This window comes from Lutra lutra, chromosome 10, assembly GCF_902655055.1.
Source record: "Lutra lutra chromosome 10, mLutLut1.2, whole genome shotgun sequence".
Classification (NCBI taxonomy): domain Eukaryota; kingdom Metazoa; phylum Chordata; class Mammalia; order Carnivora; family Mustelidae; genus Lutra; species Lutra lutra.
Genome location: NC_062287.1, coordinates 7,239,963 through 7,253,713, shown reverse-complemented (window position 1 = coordinate 7,253,713; position 13,751 = coordinate 7,239,963). Strand labels below are relative to the sequence as shown.

At 45.4% G+C, this 13,751-nt stretch overlaps 1 protein-coding gene across 3 annotated transcripts in view; it reads right to left on the bottom strand.

The window, feature by feature from the left end:
- Window positions 1-407: 407 nt before the first annotated feature.
- Window positions 408-13,751, bottom strand: part of ZC3H12C (zinc finger CCCH-type containing 12C) — a 78,916-nt gene continuing 65,572 nt past the window's right edge. For all 3 annotated transcript variants that reach the window (XM_047692242.1, XM_047692243.1, XM_047692244.1), the window contains exons 4-6: window positions 10,004-10,238; window positions 7,998-8,104; window positions 408-7,387 (exon numbers count right to left, since the gene is read on the bottom strand). In XM_047692242.1, the coding sequence (XP_047548198.1) occupies window positions 5,991-7,387; window positions 7,998-8,104; window positions 10,004-10,238 (1,739 nt within the window). In that variant the 3' untranslated portion in view covers window positions 408-5,990. The remainder of the gene's footprint in view (window positions 7,388-7,997; window positions 8,105-10,003; window positions 10,239-13,751) is intronic.

Below are 13,751 nucleotides of genomic sequence, written 5' to 3'. Positions count from 1 at the left end.
TTATTAGAATAGTGAGGAATGACTAGATATCTTTGGCCTTTAATTCCAATTTTCCCATGAGTTAAAGATGGCTCTGACCCATTGGTAGTGAACATGTGTGTATCCTGTGTTCCTAACCACGGCCTCTATGCAAACAGTGGGACTAGAGAAAGGGGTTCCTGATTACCTAGAATCTGTGCTGCTGCAGGAGGTCAGTGTTGTCATGACACAAAAACAAACCACCATTAAAAAAAAAAGACATTTTTAATTTTTTTTTTTTTTTCTCAGTGGCAGATTCACATCGCTGTTCTGATACGGATTTCCAGTAAGTCTAAAATACTGCTTTTTGGAGTTGTAAAAATTCCATGACAGAGACACAGAGAACAAACAGAGGATAAATAGAATTGCATCGGTTTGTTGGATGGTTGTTCTAAACATTCTTTACCTTATTTTCCTATAAGAAAAGTTGGAGGGACTGAATTGGAAATTCCATCAGCATAGGATTAGGGTTGGGGGCGGGGAAGGGGGGAGACAATCTAACAGGAAACAATGAAATCAGTCATCTGGTTTGCTAGCAGCAATGGGTTTATGTCTCTGAGGATGTCTGTGTGTTTGTGGGTATTTTGTGTTAGGTAGGAAACATATAATTTCAAAAAACAGAAGATCTAAAACATACACTGTATAAAAACAAGCCATTGCTTTTCAGTGTTTTTTTTTTTTTTTCCTTCCCTTGAGACATGATGCTTTAAGTAAGAGAGGGATTGAAAGCTTTAATGGACAACAGTTATTCATCTGAAATATCTATTATAGACAGTTGGCCAACTTGGTACATGTTTTAAAAGTGAAGTTTTACAAATTTTATCAAACTGGATTAAAAGATGGACAGACTTTTCAAAAAAAATTTAACTGCCAAAAACCATTTGTTTTTAAATCTTCAGACTAGGGACCATAGGGAAAAAGCTACTCCTAATACATAACAGTGTTACTGTGACAAAATAAAGAGCAGGTTAACAGATGGCATTTAAAGAAAAAAATAACCATTTTGAACCGTAAACACTTAAAAAGCTAGCGTTGTATTCCAATTTTAAAAGAAAGTATAACTGAAGTGGGTGGTAACATTCAAAACTATTTAATGATCTTATGGAAATGTTATAATGTTAACACAATTTATAAAGCACTGAGAATGAACGCGCTCAGCAGTGTGTAGTTTCAATGAGTTTAAAATCACACATGATCATGTCAACAATATCGTTCACCAAGGACAGTCCTAAGGTGTCTAAAAAGATCTATACTAAAGGTCTGGACAGAGAAAGCAGGGATATGCTTGGTTTCTTAAGAGTCACAATACAGCAAATGCACATTTTAGCTACAATTACACTAGTCACCATTTTTAATCTTACAGAATAAAGGTATAGTATGTGAAATTACAATAGATTTTTCTTTAAAACCAGTTTTAAAGAAGGGTACATCTGTCATTTTTCAGAAGTCAAAAAACCAGCAGAAAGACGTAACTGACAAACAGAGTCTTTAAAATATTTTGTGGCTAATTACATGCTAATTGTCAAAGTACAACAGAATTTTTGGTCCGTGAGGCCCTTAAAAAATGAAATGTAGGTAAGGTATTCCCATTTATCAATAGAAATACAAAGTTCATGAAAAAACTTCAATACTTATTAAAACATCTGTTGACAGAATGCTTTTTTTGTGTGCGGTTTAACACTGAGAAGTATCTCTAATAAGTAATGGACAGGACAGAAGAAACAAGGAAATTAAGATGCTTTAATAGGGCCATCTCGAAATCCTCTTTTGAAGGCCATCAGTAATAACACTGTGTTTGAATGTCAACTGAAACACTTCTCATTTCTTGTATTAACATGGGTCAGGACTTCCGGCTGAGCCATGCTGGGTTTCCTCCCCCTGGGACAGGGACGCTCGAACTCCCGCCCACCAGCCCAGCCCGCACAGCTACCCTGTTCACTGACACTGGTCTGTGGCGGCTTCTGTGCCGTGCGAGCAGCGGTGAGCAGGTTGGAGAAACCAGAGGATTCCCCAGGCCTGGCTTAGTTCCTGCCTGATCCGTGACTGAGAAGAGTTGGTCAGTCCCTGCCCTAGGGAGCTGGCCAGGCCCATCGGGAACACCGTGTGCTTCTCTAACTTTGATCAGCTCTGCTTTCTCTGACGCTAATGCACGTGTGTAGTTCCTGGATTTGACACTTCATTTTATTTGCGGGTGTAGACCTAGGAAGCTTGTCTTGAGTAAGTCAGTTGGAGAGCAAAAATGAGAACAGAAACAAATCTACCTTAGGGCCAGTGCCATTAAATGGCGGGGGAGGGGGGGCGGGGAGGAGAGGGGACAGCTTGAGAGTTTTCAAAGCACACACACATACGTATCTCGAGCCCTATCTAACCTATCACAAACTAAGAGCTACAACGTAAAGTATATTTGTTTTATAAATATATTACTGTCCATATACATAGATACAACCGTAAAAGACATGTTAAATAATTATCTGTATAATCAATACTACTTTAAGTTTTTTGTGTGTTTTAAAATTACACATTCTATTAAAATTATCAAAATAACTCTTTAAAAATACCAGGAATAAAACCACTGAAGAGTTGCTTTCCATTCAAGTGGTTCTAGAATCTTATGGTTGGTCCTCCAGACTCCAGGCTTGGTCCTCCAAAAGTCAGACAGAGTCCAACGGAGGGAACGAAAGTGAGCCACCAACGGCATGACACCCTCTCCTGTTTGTAATACTTCAGGACAAGTATGTAGGCATGTATGTATATATACATATAAAAATGCTCTTTTTAAAGTTATATTACATATTCTCATAAAGGAAATTTCATAAAAGCACAAAGTTCAAGTTTCTACCAGTATCATCACACACTGGATACTGGCGTGCGTTTCTTTCAAATGTTGAGGTCAGTGACAAACTCTATCAGGATACAGAGGTCATAAACGGACGGAAAAACGGACGTATCGTGCGCAGGGAGGAAACCGTGAGGGCCAGGATTTGGCCAGCTGCATGCTACTCCCTCTGTACGGAGACACAGAGACAGTGAACCGGCTAATTACTGGGGAAAGGACAGTCAACTGTCCAGCGTTCAGGGGCAGAATATTCCAATCCGAATTCTTTCTTTTCTATCAGTTGACCACTCTGGGCAGTTTCTCTGCTAACCTCTCCCTCTCCAGTTATCTACTAGCACATCTGGTAGAAGATAGGATTAAGGTTAAAGTTTTGGCTACAATGAAGGTTCGGAGTCAGCTATGGATTTAATTTAGTGATGGATCCTTTTACTTATTGCTTTAGAGAATTAAGAATTTGCTGTATCAAAACTCTGCCAAATATCTCATTCTTAAGCTCTGAAAGCAACACGGGTATTTAAAAAAAAAAAAAAGGGAGGGGGACACATTGTCTGCTTGACCTAAGAAAACTGCTCTTTCTTCCCTCACAGGTCACTATACTGAAGGATTTCAGCGTGAGCAGTTGAGAGCTATTCACTTCGGGACAGTAGTGGCGAGCTACACTCTCTTCCCATAGTCCAGAATGCACGGAGTGACGACAGACAGTGAGCTGACACCACGAGGAGCTCAGACTAAAAGTAAGATCCACATGTCATGGGCGATCTCCCTGAAACAGGTTTAGTGAAGTTTGGCAGAGTCTTCAGAGAGTGGAAATGCTAACATGACGAAAATGGGAGCGAAACCTACAATTTAAAAAGGATTTCATACTGAAAAAAAAAAAAAAAAAGAAAAGGCTTAGAACAGGACTAAGAAGGTACTCCACATCTGTAACCCTATTTTTGGCACTCGTTTACTCCTACACTTAAACTTGTTCTACGGAGAGTGACTGACGGAATCAGGGAGAAGAGCTTGACAAAGCGAGCAGGGTCGCCCCCAGACCTCGCTCAGATGGTGTGTGTGGCAACGTCCGCATTGTTTCCGGGTCCAGAGGAGGGCCACACTCTGCTCAACACCACCAGTAATTGTGTAGAACACCACTTTCCTGAATTAAGTTTGCTGAACACGGTTCAGATTATTGGATATGTCAATATGCACAATGCCTTTTAGAAGCATTTACTGTATACCCAAATCCTACTTCATGCAACACACAGTGTCACACAAGTAGTGAAAATGTTATCCTAGTCAAAGGCGCTGGACGTTATTTTCAGGCAGCATTTTACCTTTATTTTTAAGTTCTCACTAGGTAAGTTTTAGGAGAAAGAAAAAGCCAATAACTGTAGTGAATATATTTTAATATAGTCTACAAAACTAAGACAGACACTTTTATTTACCTAAATTGTTGCTTTTATGTTTCTACCCTACCCTAGACCTCAATTTTACTTTAAAATTTTGTACTTAAATAAGGGATAAAATGTTGCCCAAAAGTCTAATCATAGTTACACATTTGTGTTTTCACTAGATCTACAAATCAAAATAGTTCTTATAGTTAAAAAGATACAATTTGTATCAACAGTAAAAGGTACTTTCTGGCTTTTTCAGGGCTTTACTTCCAACTGTAGCATGGAGAATGGTCAGAATACCCAGGCCATCGAGGCAGATGACAGACGCAGACTAGGAGTCTGTCGCGCAAAGTGAAATTCGGAGCCTGGAGGCGACAGTGGAGTCGCGTGAGGTACACGACCCTCTACCCTCAATGCAAAGGTCTGTCTGCTGAGAACAAAAAGGAATTCGCACCTAGCAAAACCCACTTTGAAACCAGAAATATCCCTTACTAATACTAGAACAGACTTTAGTCTGTAGCTAAAACTACACGATTTGTGGCAAGAATCTGGCCTTAATAATATAACAGCCCCCCAAAAACTACCTTCAGGAAAATGGAAAATATACAGTATCTTACAAACATTTTTAAGTTACCACTTAAAATGCCTCCACCGCCCTTCCTATAGTGCAGTATCAATAAATTTTGCATATCCTCAACACGTACACCCACCTCAGGCCAGCCTTGATAAATAGCAGGAAAGCGAAGAGTATATTAAATATAAAAGTTGCATTGAGAATAATTAGATTCATTAAAAACAGGCAAGTACTGTGAAAGGGTTCTTTTATCCAGTCTTGTTGTGCCCCGAAACAAAAAGGACGAACACATTAAAAATACAGGTTAATGAGAATCTGGGAATTCAGTTCCATTTTCTACCGCCTAGAAGCACATCAGCGCTGGGTCACAAAGCTCTAAACTGGCACAGTTACGGCTTTTGCCTTCTTAAAAAAAAAAAAAAAAAAAAAATGGAAACAGCTTTTTCCATTGATTGCATCTGCTTTCCTTTAAGTCATCCATATTAAATTAACTAATTACCTAACGGGGAGGAAAAAAAAAATCCAAACAAAAACAAAACAATGAAAAGTGCCGTACTGTAAATCATTCTAATATAGACTGTTTACCCATTTCCATATAAACTGGTAACTTACATTTTGTTTAAAATATAAAGTCAGTGCTGTAGTATATCTTTGTTTCTATAAATAATGATTATAGCACAAAGAAGCCCACCTTCCCCAAATAAAAATAACTTAAAAAGCTGTAAAAGATTCCAATTAAGCTTGGCTTGCAAAAATAGTTGGCTAGGGTCTAGTCAAAGGTCCGACATTCGGAAAGTATTGTAATTGCTTGCAATTGATAGACAAACACCAAGGTAATAAAACACGAAACAAGGATAAAAAGTGCTGCATATAAACCCCTGATGCACCAAAGATTAATATCAAAGATCACAGAGACATCTAATAAATCAAACTGGAACAACTTCCAGCCGAGGAGAGAGCTTTTAAAAAGGAAAGGTTTTAAAAAAAAGTTTGGATGTAAAGCGATCCCGTGCTACTTGCGCTCTGGGGGGGCTCTACGTCCAGATTCCATGATACAGTAGTTCACATAAATGGATACTATATAACCTCCTTGCGCCAAGGAGATCACGTGTGCTATTGTAGCAAACCTCCCTCAGCATTTGAGCTGAACAAAAAACTACTAAACACCACGAAGATGCATCGTCTCTCAGTAGCCCAGCTGCGACTTCTCCACGAGGATGGCGGCGGCCAGCTGCTGGGCGTCTGTCACGTGCGGGTTCCGCTTCATGACCGTCCGCACGAGGTCCGGGGGGAAGATGTTGCACAGGTTGATGTAGATCTTCTCTCGGTTGTCCTGGTACCGCGGGGGGTCCGGCGGCACCGCGCAGTAGGGGACGCGCCACGCGGGCTCCGGGGGCTCGGGGAGGCTCTGGAAGGGGAACTGCTCGTAGCCCGGCTGCGTGGGGTTGTCGGGCAGGGAGTAGGTCTGCCGGTAGCCGTAGGCGTCCAGGCCGTAGCTCTGCCGCTCCCAGCTCGCCAGCCCGTCCTGGTGGGAGTAAGGCTTCCTGGGTCGGGACGGAGAGCTGTCGTACAGCCGCGAGTCCGAGATGCTGTCCAGCCGCGTGGCCACCAGCGAGCGGCCCAGGTGCGGCGCCTTGGAGTGCGCGGAGCCGGGCGGGGAGGGGTAGTCGCCGGGGCAGCTGGAGCGCGCGCCCGCGGCGGGGTGCTGCAGGTGCACGGCCAGGTGGGGCAGAGGAGGCTTGTGATGGTACTTTGGTTCTTCGTGACTGTAACTTTGCACTCTAGCTAGGGGGTCGTGGAAAGTCTGCAGGAAGGGCTGGGAGTTAAGGCGGCTGTGCGGGTGCATGTGTTGACACTTGAGACTCTCTTCCAGCTGAGGGTCGGGAGAGCTGACGTAGGACCGGTCGTTGTACCCCACGTAAGAGTCACTGCTCCCACAGCTCATGCTCCCTTCGCTACTGCAGTCAGAGGCGACGGAGCTGATCCTGTAATCTGTGTCCAGGGAGAAACGCCTTTCGGGACTGCGTGGGCCTGAGATGCTCAGGTTGGAGTACGCGTTCAACATGGAGTAGTATCCGATGTCGACGGGCGAGTCGCACTTGGGATACTGTTCGTAAGGCATCGGCGTTCCGTGATTTTTGGTTGCCATCATCAGCGGAGGATATTGTCCCTGTGGTCTTTGATCCTGAGGTGGGAAGTGAACTCCAGATGGAAGGCCATTGCTTAGAGACGGAGCGCTTTGGGGTTTTGCGGTGGAAGTAGCCGGGATACTGACTAAAGAAGGTACAGACCTGGTTTCCAATTTGTTTTTGGTGGGAAGCTTTTCCTCGAGGTCTTGGTAGACTTGGGTCCTTATGCTGGGGTCCGACTGCCTCTTTGGAGCACCCCGCTTGACGTCGGCAGTGCTGTCCGCTTTCGTGCTGCAGGGCACACTGTTGCTCTTCACCAGCCCTCCCTCGTTGGCCGTTTTGGCCGTGGTGTTTCTAGACATGGCCCGAAGCTCGTCGGCCACCGACCGCTGCGGCTGGCTGCCCCGCTCGGGATGGTAGTATTTGCACTTGTGGCCGTAGGTGCACTTCTTCCCTACGGAGAGGAACATCGATTAGGCAAAGGAGCGCCCAGTCTGGCACAACTGCTGTAACTCGGGAGACGAAGGTGGAAATGGAAGGGACACTAAGTTGCTCCTCTGTCCCTTCCTCGGGAGACCTGCCCCCTCTCCGTCGTCCCCGCTTCGGTCCTCTCTAGAGCGACCGACACACTGGCCGGGTGACTGAGTCACCTCCCGAGGGTTGGGTTAATGCCCTGCGCCCTCATCTCCTCCCTGCCCATCCTCTTCCCGTCTGGCTTCGAAAGTGGGACCTTCTGTTCTGGAGAGCCACGCGCACCGCAGTGACGCGCTCGCCCCTGCCCGTATGAGGTGTGGCTCGAGGTCAGAACTCCACATTTTGACCTGCCTGGACTAGCGTAATTTTTGGAACCACGTTTTAACTTCGGGAAATGCATCTGCATTGAACTTGACTAGGTAAAAATAATAACTTTTTTTCACAGCTAAGATGTTTTCTTAAATTTAATCACAATCCAAAGAACCACATACTATGCCATCCAAAACATAACACGTTTATTTTTAGTAACAAAAGTTTAACAACAGACTGTGCTCTGAAGGCGTATATTAAATAGTTCTAAGGAAAGTTACCGTATGGACAAGGCTGCTTTTTGTGTTCAGGAACGATAGGTTTCTTCCTCAGAAAATTATCCAGGCTGGGGCCGTGTCTGCCAAGAGGGTCATCAGGGGGCATGAACCTGTCAGGGATAGAATGAAAAGTGATCCCTGAGTAGGAGGTTGATAATTTAATTCTGAAGACAGAAGGTAGAGATTGATTCACTCTAAGGACTTCAAAACTTTTTTTAAAGATTTTATTTATTTATTTGACAGAGATCACAAGCAGGCAGAGAGGCAGGCAGAGAGAGAGAGATGAAGGGAAGCAGGCTCCCTGCTGAGCAGAGAGCCCGATGCAGGGCTTGATCCCAGGATCCTGAGATCATGACCTCAGCTGAAGGCAGAGGATTTAACCCACCGAGCCACCCAGGCGCCCCTAAAACATTTTCCATCAAGTATTTTGATTCAGTGTCTATGGGGTAAAGAATCTCAGCACACAGAATTTCCTTAATGAGCACAAAAGTGAAACGTGTCAAGCCGAACTTGTATTGGTTTTAACTAAGTTTTGAGCCTTGCACATTCTCATGAATTCTTTCTTCCTGCCAGTCTCGGGATTCTGTAAGGACTTCAAAAAACAGCACCAGGCCATTTTAGGAGGGCGCTGTGAGCCTCGGTCCTGTCCAGGACAGAGGCCGGGTGAGCAAGGAGCAGCAGACGGGAGGATCGACACCGGCCCAGCCCCGGTCCAGGCCCGAGGCCGTGCGTACCCCCTCGCCTGTCTTCCGGACAGTGGGCCCTTCAGGTATTAATTTTTGCAGATTAATACACTTTCCTAATTAGCGGACTTTGATCTGAGCTCACATGGCACAGTTGAGACTGCACGTCGAACCCCCCAGCCCATTCTCTTTGTGCCTCGGCAGAGATGGATAAAATCTCCCGGACACAGGAGTTCCCAGCCTGCACAGCACGACAGGAGGGAGTTACAGCTGAAGAGTTGTGCTACTTGTGAGGTCAGTGGTAGAACCTGAAATGGGCCAAGCAGTTACCCAGAAAATGTGGACGTCAGACCAACTCTTATGGGAGCGTCAACGTGGCAGCATTATTAAGAACAGAAGAGTCACTCAATCCTGTGACCTGAATACAATTGTTTTTCATTTATGTGTTGCATTTTAGTCGTTTCTGTATGCATACACATTTCCCAAACACAAATATAATTTTGTGTTTTGTCTTTTTAACACATAAATGTCCCTGTTCCTCAAGAGCCTTCATGCTCCTACTCGAAGAGCCGGAGAATATTCTACTGGGTGCAGAGTGGCTTAACCAACTTCTCTGCTGTAGCTTTAGCTGCCTCTGAACAGTTGCCATTCTAAAACACACAGAAATGACCCTATCTGGTCTCCCCTCAGATCCACTCCCAGAAAGGAGATGATGGGCCGGAGAGGGTACGCGTATTTCCAAGGCTTCTGCTGACCCACGGCAAACCGTGTGAACAGTTTCATTCCATCTTTAACAGCACAAAGCACATGCAAAAATATTTCTGTGAATTAAATGGGTGAAAGAGAGGTTCTTTGTAGATTTAGTTTGCATTTTTGATTACCAACAGGTGAACCTGCCCCCTCATCTGTGAATACACTTATCTCTCAGGAGACGGCTTTTTTATGGTCCTCTGCCCATTTACCAACTTAATGGTGGCTGGAGTCTTACCACTGGCATAGGATTTAAAAAAATCACATAATTTAAAAATAGATTTAAGGCTCTGGGTAGCTTTGGAAAGGCACTATCTTGGGGGTTGATCTGTTCCAGAACCATCCCTCTCCGTTCTGACAGACGGGCCATGTGTGCGCTCTGCTGCGCGGGCCCTGTCCCTCCTACATGGCTTCCTTCCTCCCACGGAGGAGCAGAGGGCAAGTCAGCCATGGGAAGAGACGTGTCTTGGGTCTGGTCCGTGGCTGGCAGAGCGAGTGCTCCTGCCGCAGCTGGCCCGGATGGCTCCGTGTGCAGGGCGGCGGGACCCCCGGGGGTCCATGAGCGGGTTCACTTACTTGTCGTTGACGAAGGAGTACATCAACAGTCGCTCATCTATGAACTTCTTCCACTCGGGTTTCTCGTTGGCCAGGTCCCTGTAGTTGTCGTTGGACACGATGATTCCGTCCGACTCAAAAGCCAGCTTCACGATGAACCGGTCATCGTAGCACACCACGCGTCGGCCCTGCACGCGTCGGGACGGCGTGAACACCAGGATTTTCTCCTTCTCTAACTTCCGCAGGATTTCCTGATCTGCAAGGACAAGTGGGGCTGACTGTCAGGAGTGAGTACATCCCTAACACAGAGGGCGACGCGTGTACAACGTGACTTTTATGAGACGGACTGGATTGATGCCATCATTTCACCAGGGATATGATTTACAGCACATTTTTAACTCCCAGTATTTTTCCTTGAGGACTACGGTAATAAAGCCTTTAAAAATAGCCCCCAAGGTGACTAAACAGGGTTTCAAACTTTAACAGAATAAACATCAGCTTGCTCAGTGATGTTTTCCAGCCGTTCTGACAACACAGCCCTGTGGGTCTCAGGGGTGCACTCCCCTCCCCCTGCCAAACCCCGCTGCTTCTGTCCTGTTTTCTGACGAGGGGAGGGGATGGGGAAGAGTTCGAGAAGCGGGAGCAGAAGTCGCTGAGGTGGCAGGGAAGAGTCTGAGGTTGCGGAAGGGTCACGGAGGCAGGGAAGTCCCAACTGTTACAGACGTGACCGGTGCATGTTTTGTGTCCTTTCCCGGGACACATGTGGCGACAAGTGCGGCGTCCTCCCCGAGGCTGGGCTGCGGGAAGAGCTTAGAAGTGATTAGCCGGGAAGGCGGCCCCGGCGGAGTGAGGAGAGCTAGAGGGACGAGCCTGCGGTCTTCTGCGGCAATGATCACAGCACCTGGGACAAACTGACTTGTTTAGTGGCTTTTTTTCCCCCCCAAGGGGCTGGGGTTTCTACTTTGATTAATGATAAAAATGTTCTCTCTACCTTGCCTTTTTCCTGCTTTGGCTCTTCTACTTCCTGTCTCTCTATCATGCGTTCTTGCCCAGGATCATGTGATTTTTTTTTTTTTTTAAGATTTTCTTTATTTATTTGACAGACAAGAGATCACAAGTAGGCAGAGAGAGAGAGGGAAGCAGGCTCCCCGCTGAGCAGAGAGCCCGATGCGGGGCTCGATCCCAGGACCCTGGGATCATGACTCGAGCCACAGGCAGAGGCTTTAACCCACTGAGCCACCCAGGCGCCTCATGACTTTTTTTTTTTTTTTTTTAAAGGCTACTTCTCCATGTTTGTTACCTGGAATTGCTAACTTTAAAAAAAAAACACCTCTGTCTTCAGGGACTGGATGTGGCTGGCCTGTGCTACAGTGGGTCACATATCAATGGCCGCCAACATTAAGAATAGCCTCTTCTCAGGAAGTGTCCATCACGGGACAGGCCGCAGACTAGGTAAGCAAGGGTTGTAATCTCCCCGCAGGGTGGCTGGGGTGAGCCAGGGTCGCGGGGAGGGAACAGAAGCGGGATTAGGGGTCGGCTGGCTCCCAAGCTGGCATGGAGATTTCCTGATGTTCCCGACATGACTTCATCAAGGCCAGAACTTTGGTTTAGAAAAGCAGCAGAGTAGAACTGGAGGACATGTGGCTGTTAGAAGCAGCAAATCATAGGTAAATCTCAGGTTCTGGCATTTTCTCTATCTGGCGGTCCTACTGTATTGAGCCTCCGATGCAGTCAGGAAGCTGTGACAGGGACAAGCACAGAGCACAGTGTCTCCCAAGCTCTCAACACTGTTCAGCTGCACTTTAACAGATGGAATTGTTGATCTCTTCGTTACAGAAGACCAGGACACACCCTAAAGCTCTGTCTCACTACAGGATTTGTCATAAGTATTTTTTGTGTGTTGCCCTGATCAAGGAGACATGGTACCTGCCCTCAAAGTGTTTGTTTCCACTAGCGCTCTGCCCAGGAGCAGAGCAGGAGCGAGTCGTGTCTGGAGAATGAACACGTGGGGCACTTAGAGACGGCGCTTCTGAGGTCTTCTGGGTTAGCCACTGCGTTCAGGAAGCTGCCACACTACTTTATTTGCGGGAGTACATGATAGGCCACGAAGTGATCAGAGAAAAATGGTCAACATCACCTTGCTTAATCTGCTTTTTCTAGGATAGCTAATGAGGTAAAAAGGACACCAGTCAGGGTCAGTAATCCTAACTGGCCTAGATCCGGGTTCAGTAGGGCTACTAAGTGGAACCGAATCTCCTTCCCAGCACAGCACTGGAGCTCCGTGCTTGTAAGATAGGTGTTATCTTGCTGGAGAAAAGCGCTATTCAGAATCTCCAGGGGAGAGCCTGAAAATATGGTCAAGTTTCCTTTTATGTACAGTGAAAAATAATGGACTACTCTATTTACCAGGTTTTGGCTGGTTGAAGGTTTTAGTTGGAAGTATTACCCAGGGGGAGAAAACACCTCCAGACCTTTGAGCAGCCCTTAAACAAGGCAGGGGTTAGGGTGCTGACCCCCTTAATTTTGGGCCTCCCCCCAGAACTTAACCACCGTGTAGAAGCCACACCTTCTATGTTATGTGTATTTTATATCTTTACATCTTAAAGTCCACTAGAGAGAGAATGTTACAAAGAAAATTGTAAGCAAAAATATGTTTATAGTACTGTACGGTAAAAAGTCCATTTCTCTGTTGTTCAAGGGGTCAGGTCGAGTGGTGTGGTCCAGAGCCCTGGTGCGTGGCTATGTTAAAAATTAAACTAAGAGGGGCACCTGGGTGGCTCAGTGGGTTAAGCCTCTGCCTTCATTCAGCTCAGGTCATGATCTCAGGGTCCTGGGATCGAGCCCCACATCGGGCTCTCTGCTCAGCCGGGAGCCTGCTTCACCTTCTCTCTGCCTACTTGTGATCTCTCTCTCTCTCTGTGTCAAATAAATAAATAAAATCTTTTCAAAAAAAAAAAAAATTAAACTAAGAGGGGCACCTGGGTGGCTCAGTGGGTTAAAGCCTCTGCCTTCGGCTCAGGTCATGATCTCAGGGTCCTGGGATCGAGTCCCGCATCAGGCACTCTGCTCAGCGGGGAGCCTGCTTCCCTCTCTCTCTGCCTGCCTCTCTGTCTACTTGTGATCTCTGTCAAATAAATAAATAAAATCTTAAAAAAACAAAAAACTGAGACACACCTGTCATGCCTGTGATCATTTTGCCTTCTTTCCAGTCATTTACATGTTCAAATATTTTCTCCTTTTCGATTTATTTTTCCCCCTGACTTTACTCTAAGTTCCTTGAGCAAAATTAGGAAAGTAAGGGGAAATACTCAGAAGGAGGGAAACATAAAACCTCATAAAGAGTGACAGAGTCACTGTCAGTAATCGACAGAGTCAATTACTGTGACTACCTTGGCATATTTCCTTCTAGTCATTCTCTGTTTCTGTTCTTGCTTCTGCCTAAATATGCATGTGTGTATGTGTGTACATGTACGTGCAACACAATAAAACTTTTATGGAAAAGAGCACTTCCTCAGCTCATTAGAAATTCTGACTAAATATTCTAAATACTCAAACCATTATAGTGAATATATGGTTCATTTCTGTTTTTTTTTTGTTGTTGTTCTATTTCAAGTAATAATGCACTGAATGTCTTTATGGTCCTAAATCTTTGCCTGTAACTCTGCTTATTTTCTGAGGAATTATGCCTAGAAGGGGAACCAGCAAATCTAAGACTATTTTAAGACTCAACTGTTTTTTAGATAGGTTGTAAAAATCTGTTTCCACAGTA